The sequence below is a fragment of the Rutidosis leptorrhynchoides genome, chromosome 4, assembly GCF_046630445.1.
Source record: "Rutidosis leptorrhynchoides isolate AG116_Rl617_1_P2 chromosome 4, CSIRO_AGI_Rlap_v1, whole genome shotgun sequence".
NCBI classification, from domain to species: Eukaryota; Viridiplantae; Streptophyta; class Magnoliopsida; order Asterales; family Asteraceae; genus Rutidosis; species Rutidosis leptorrhynchoides.
This window is the reverse complement of record NC_092336.1, coordinates 130,174,837-130,181,274: the sequence shown is the minus strand read 5'-3', so window position 1 is coordinate 130,181,274 and position 6,438 is coordinate 130,174,837. Positions and strand designations below refer to the sequence as shown.

The window sequence follows — 6,438 nt, the reverse complement described above, 5'->3', positions numbered from 1 at the left end:
GGCTTGAAATCGTTCTACGCGTTTTCCGGGATGGAGATAAGATCGTCGATTTAGAAGATACATGCTTGTTTCGCTAGATATTAAATCATGTTTTGATTACATCATTTGATTCTTCCTTATTCTTTGATTAAATCCTTTCATTCTTCTTTATTCTTTGATCACATAATTTGACAATTTCTTGTGGATTTTGGCAACGTTAAGCTAGGGTTAGATTGGGTTAGAGTAATTTGTTAAAATGGAATTCATTAAATTCGCGAAAAAAGGATGACGTAGATCGGTTTACTTTGTTTATTTCTTTTATTTTATTTTTAAAAAAATTAATTCACGATTAATGTATGTATTTCCAAATTAACGTTTTTTTTTTAATCTATATATTTAGCTAAGTCATTAATATTATTTATAAAATCAAAAATATTGAGGATGTGACATGTGTAAAATATATTTGACATAATATGAGATTAATATGAAGCTAATGACAACTATGCAAATTAAATTTCTGTTTATATATATAGATAGATAGAATAGAAGATAGATAAGATAATACTACGTATAAGATAAGATGATTACAATACCCTTTTGTTATAACCATTTTTAGAACAAATCCATTTGCAGACCAAGCCCATTCTTGACGTTTATGTATGTGAGCCTAGTTCAGCCAAAAACTTATATTCTAATAGATAGTTCAGTGTTTGGCCCAGATAAAAACACTCCAGCCTGATAGTCCTCTACACGAAAAAGTTCCGATTTATTTTATAATTAGACCTTTTCAGGTCCAGTTCAAACTTCTAAGACCCATTACGTGTTGGTCATATTATAACCCGGATTAGCCAATAAATTAATTATTATTTACGTTTTTAAAACACAGCTAAATAATTAGCTGACCACCCTTTTTAGTTATAAGTCACCAATTTTCCAATATTTAAGCTTAAATCTCATCTTTTTAATTTTATTGTCTTAAAAGATTCTTTTATACATTTAATCCTTTTTTAAAAAAAAATAAAATTACAGTTTCACAATATAATGGTGTAGAGCAATCATACAACTTGTTATTTTGTTGTAAGATAAAAACACACACACAACCATAAGGAATATCAACGAATATTTACAAATACTTCACCTCTAGATTTGAATTCATAACTTCGAGGTTAATGGAATACTGACTACATCTCAATTATATAGCCTATGCTATTTTTTCTTCTTATTTTATTGTTTTAATTTTGCTTGTATAGATCTAATCCTTTTTCTTTCCTCACATAAAGCATGAGATCCCCATCCAATATCTCAGACTCACATTCTCTCAATTTACAAATGTGTCAGACTCACATTCTCTCGATTTACAGCACTCCACGTGTCCACTCTATCTAATTTTCTTTATTTTTTTTTGTTAAATTAACAAATTAAAAAAAAAAAAAATTTGGTATCTGGTTGTCTTTATCTACCGCACGCATTACCTCTCTCTTTCTCAACCCTCTCTCTTAAAAACTGAAAACCCTAACCAATATCGCCGGCGAATATGTCAATCTGCTACCGTAATCGACCTCACCACTAAATTTAAATTTTCCGGCTCATTTTTACGCACCTTTTGGTATAAAATTTGTCTAATATCTCCTGTTACAATATACTGCCGTAGCCCGTCGCCCATATGAAATTAAAATTAGGGCTCCAAAGTGGTATTGTGAAGATCGATCCTCTGTGTAGCGATGATGAACAACAATGAACACTTACCCTTTTGATGATTAAAGAAGCCAGAAACCACGAAGCGTAATTTTATCAAATAAAAATTAGGGTTCTTCGTTATCAGATGCATATCGATATACAATTTAGGTAAATTTCGAATTCGAATATATATTCATCCATGTTAATCATATATGTTTTTATTTAGCACTGCTATAATCGATTGAAAATTGCTATTGATCTTCATCAAAAACTCATGCTATAGCTTTTAAGTTACTCCGTATAGATATTCTTAATATTTCAGTCTTGATTTATTCATTTTTATTAAATTATGTTTTAATGAATTAATTTTAATTCAACAAATTCACTTCATTTGTTTGTTAATATTGACGAAAGAATCTATAAATCATGTGATTTATTTGATTTGGTGTCATTTTTTATGCATATTTTGTACTAAAATAATTTAGTTCTCATCATTATGTGTACCACATTTTGTTTTACTCTTTTGCTGTAAGTTGTAACCAATGTGTGTCCAGTCAGCTAAAATATTTTGTATATGTGTTATGTTGTATTTATTATGTTGTATGCATATGTTGAACTAAATATCTGTCTTATATCTTATCTTGGGTTGGATGGTAAAATTAATTAACTTTATTCCTAAATCTGCACACTCTATATCTTTGTTATATGGTTGTTATTGCTTTTAAAAGTGAGTAGTATTCATTTTTCCATGCCTTGCTTATATATTGACAGATTTTGATATCACAATTCAAGGAGATTAAGCACGAGATGCAAGAATAAGGTACAAATCCACTCTATATTGATCATTATGTTGTGCATTGTGATTAGTTTTTGGTATCTATTCCATTCTGGTATGCATTGTGTATATTCAGTTTTCTTATTTTGTGATCAAAACCACAATATTACTTACATATTCAAGATGATTACATGTTTCATGTAACGCACGGGCTCTTAAGTTTGATTATAATATTCAGTCTGTTTGCTTAATTGTTGCTATTGTTATCTGCTTCTGCATTTTTTTTTTTTTTTTTTTTTTTGTATGTTGTGTATATGTGTTGCTCTACTGCTGCTGTGCTTAATGATGAAGGTGGTCTAATTGTCAAAAACTATGTTGCCATTCTTGATCCAGTTACAGGTAATACTTTCTTATCTTTGCAATTTAATTACAAATTTTGTGAAGGTTGAAATTAGTAATTTAAATTAATTTAATGAGCTTTTGAATTATGTCGTGTTTTCAGGTGAAGCGGAAAAAGACTACTGGATCATGCTCCGAAGCCAAGAGAAATCTAGAGGGAAAAAAGGCAATTGGAGCAGGTTAGCATTTATTTTGTATTAATGTTTTATTCTAGAAAATCATGCTCGAGTAAATGTGTAATATGTGAAATGTGTTGTTTTTTTTATTTCCACTTTTACCCCTCTAGGATACATTTTGTAAGTTGAATCAATTGTTTGTGACTTGTGCAGGGGAGGAGGAAAGAATAACAGAGGTGGATGGAAATTTAATGGGAAGCATAATCGCTCAAGAGATAATAATAATAATAATAATAATTCTGGAAATCGACACAGCAAGTCTCAAAAGTTTGCAGCTGCTTGAATTTGAATATATGAGTGGCTTACCAAGTTATTTTGTGAAACCAAGTAGGTTGTCTTTTTAATTTAGGACATCGCTTACTATGTTGCTTGCTATATTTAGAAGGTAATGACAAACTTTTTAAAATAACTAATTAGTGATGTATTTAATTAATTAGACTATCATGTCTATAAACAGGGAGATTCAAGAGTTGACTTTACAAAATTAGCAAGAACAAATTCAAAGTCGAGTAGTTTCAGAAGTTGTTGACACATGTCCCCTGCAAAATATCTGTAAATGTTTGCCTCATTTCGAGTCCGATACATCCGATGTAGACAACTCAGTCTTAAAAATGGTACTTTAATAATTTGTTCCAAATTGATTACTGGAATGTTTCCTGCTTCCACAATTTGAATATGTTTTTTTCATGTTTGTTTCTTTGGCAGGAACAATGCAAGAAACTATTGGTGGTCATTTCGAATATCCTGAAAAAAATAGAGGTCAGTTTATATAACTAATGTTCAAGATAAATAAATTTAATTAATATGTTAGGGAAGATACATTAACACATTTAATATGATTACATACTAGCTTCATTTCAATTTCCTTGCAGTAAAAATCATTCATCAAAGATCATCAAATCTAATCTAATCCTAATGTAATTCAGCTCCATATGCTCCATAAGGTACCATGAATTTACTCGAATACAATTCCACTCCAGTTGTTGTAATTAAATTTCTTATTCTAAGCGATTTCAAAGTTTGTTTTTAATTTTAGGGCTTCTAAGTTATTTCCATCGTGTTTTTTCCGAAGAGTTAAGAAATCAATGGAGATCATACTAATAAATTTTTTCTTATTTAATTTGGATTTGTTTTCTGTGTGATTGTAATTTTAACAAAAAAGTGGTTTAATCCATGACACTAAGTAATATCTTATGTTAATCTACCCAGTGTGATGCTTAAACTATAAATGGGAGCAAATACCGAGTTTGTTGTTTTGGTGGAATGTGTAAAGTTGAAGTAGAAAGAAGGTTAAAGGTAACTTTTCATACGATCTTTACTGAGAATGCATTTTCGTGTTTCCCATCAATTTATTAAGTTTAATTATTTTGTAGTTTACTTATATGAATAAAACTATTGTTAACTGTAGTGCAGAGTGTTCGTGTTTGCCAAATATATGCACTTTAGCTAACCGTACAGCAGACAGTTATATGCTTTTGGCTTGATATATAATCTAAAAGTGGGTTTCATTAGTTTATAATTATAGGCTTCAGAGACAACCTATCTTTGATTGCTGATGCTACTGACTTGATATCATGTATACAATATAGTAATGTCAGTTACATGTTTGTGGGTATTCATATGTGTTTTTCCCATGAAGATCAACCACTTCATCATAAATTCACTTACATATATCTTTATTGTTGCTACAATTACTCTAAATAAACGGATGTACACTTTCAGATATGTTTGTTGATTCATAGTTCATGTTCAGATGCTTTCCTTGTGGCGACCGGTATGATTCTACATTTACTGTTATATTAGTCCATGATTATATATTTCATAATGACCCAACATGAAGATTTTTAAAGTCGACATATATTAGTGACATTGGTAGCTTGATTTTGTTAGTGATTGTTAAGTAAATTGATCTGAATCGAGCACAACCACAAGCAGCGGATAACACAACAACGATATTTGCTTATACTAATTTGATTTTATGAGGCTCAGACAAATGATGTTGTAGGTCATGTTTGACTTTTTTGGACCCAATGAATAAATTAATGTCAAGTTTTAGAAGACACTGGATGAAAATTAGTGGCTACTGATAAATTGGGCCAGGTTGAATGTGGGATGAATTTTACTATCTATAATGGTCAATTAATTACTAGAATGTTGCTAGAAAGTTATTGATGTCTTCGTTGACGGTTGCAAAAGGCGGTTGAATTTTGATAGTCAAGATTGGAAGTCAACTTATGGGGAATTTAGGCAGAGGCTGCAAGTGGTAAGTAAAAACTTTGATTGGGATTTTTTTTACTACAGTTGGTGTTACTTATATGATTTTGTGCAAGGAAATTCAATGGATGATAGTTGTATTCGTCTGGTGGTATAATAGGTCAGGTATGAATTTGGGGGTCAAACTTGCAATTTATTCAATCATTATATGGTGTTAGTTGGTACATGTATGAGAATAAGTATGATTCGTTTGTTAATATGCTTATTTGTGCAGTATAGGCTGCTTGCAACCATGCTTTCCATCTTCATTGCATTTTGAAATGGGCGAATTCACAGACTCCCAAGCGCACAGTTCCATGTGTCGCAGGGAATGGCAGAAAGAATGATTTTCAGTACCGATTCAAAAACAGTAAGTTACATGATCAAATGTTGATGATGTATAATGAGAGTAATCCAACAAACAAACATCTCGATCAGTGTCTATCTACAAATTTCAGTACACCTTGCGAAACATGATTTCTGTTTGTGCATGTTGAGATTTAATAAATTATTTATATTTTTAGTTATCAACATACTAATGGGTTGACTTGTGCTCACATTTTGACATTTAAAAGTCAACATGCCAGTTTTTTGAGGGACTTATTCTTTTTTACTTTTGGTAATGTAGGTAATGGACATGCTACAGGATGTGTAATTATTAAAGTTTTTGATGGTGGTACAAGACATATAATTATCATCAAATATGCTACTTTTTGATTGACATCCATATGTAAAGTTTTATGTTTATGAGTTTTAGTATAACTTATTTGTCATTTGTATTATCTTTGAAACATGGAATTGGGAAGTACATTAATAATCCCTGATAGGTTGTTTTTGGTCATTTTGTAGTTGTTATGTAATCGTACTTTCTTTATGATACCGTTAATTCATATAATATATATGTTGTCATTTGCTTTGTTGAATAACAATATCTACTATGATGTTTTATTTTAAATGTTCTTTAGATAGTATCATCACTACCTAATGTATTAATACTTAAAGATATTAGAACCAATCGTGCAACGCACGGGCTCTTAAAGTCTAGTAATAGATATAAACTAATGATGGTCTTATATATGTTCTGTGATTTAAGTATAATCTAATTATCTAAACTCACGTGTTACAGATAAAGGAGTTTGAGGATCATTTCCATTCAAAGGAATACTGTAAAAGTCTGTA

At 30.4% G+C, this 6,438-nt stretch overlaps 1 protein-coding gene across 11 annotated transcripts; it reads left to right on the top strand.

Annotated features, from left to right (window-relative positions):
• The first annotated feature begins 1,451 nt into the window (after positions 1 to 1,451).
• Positions 1,452 to 6,156, top strand: LOC139845172 (uncharacterized). Of its 11 annotated transcripts, none has more exons than XM_071835411.1 (10): positions 1,452 to 1,824; positions 2,428 to 2,830; positions 2,934 to 3,009; positions 3,160 to 3,333; positions 3,444 to 3,620; positions 3,712 to 3,765; positions 3,879 to 3,950; positions 4,216 to 4,302; positions 5,495 to 5,629; positions 5,888 to 6,156. In XM_071835411.1, the coding sequence occupies exons 2-5, from the start codon at positions 2,804 to 2,806 to the stop codon at positions 3,533 to 3,535; spliced, it is 369 nt and encodes a 122-aa protein (XP_071691512.1). In that variant the 5' UTR covers positions 1,452 to 1,824; positions 2,428 to 2,803; the 3' UTR covers positions 3,536 to 3,620; positions 3,712 to 3,765; positions 3,879 to 3,950; positions 4,216 to 4,302; positions 5,495 to 5,629; positions 5,888 to 6,156. The 11 variants fall into 11 exon arrangements, 10 of the variants coding, with proteins under 10 accessions (XP_071691512.1, XP_071691510.1, XP_071691506.1 ...); XM_071835409.1 differs by having other exon boundaries at positions 4,216 to 5,269; positions 5,381 to 5,629; XM_071835405.1 differs by having other exon boundaries at positions 4,216 to 5,385; positions 5,500 to 5,629.
• Positions 6,157 to 6,438: the final 282 nt, after the last annotated feature.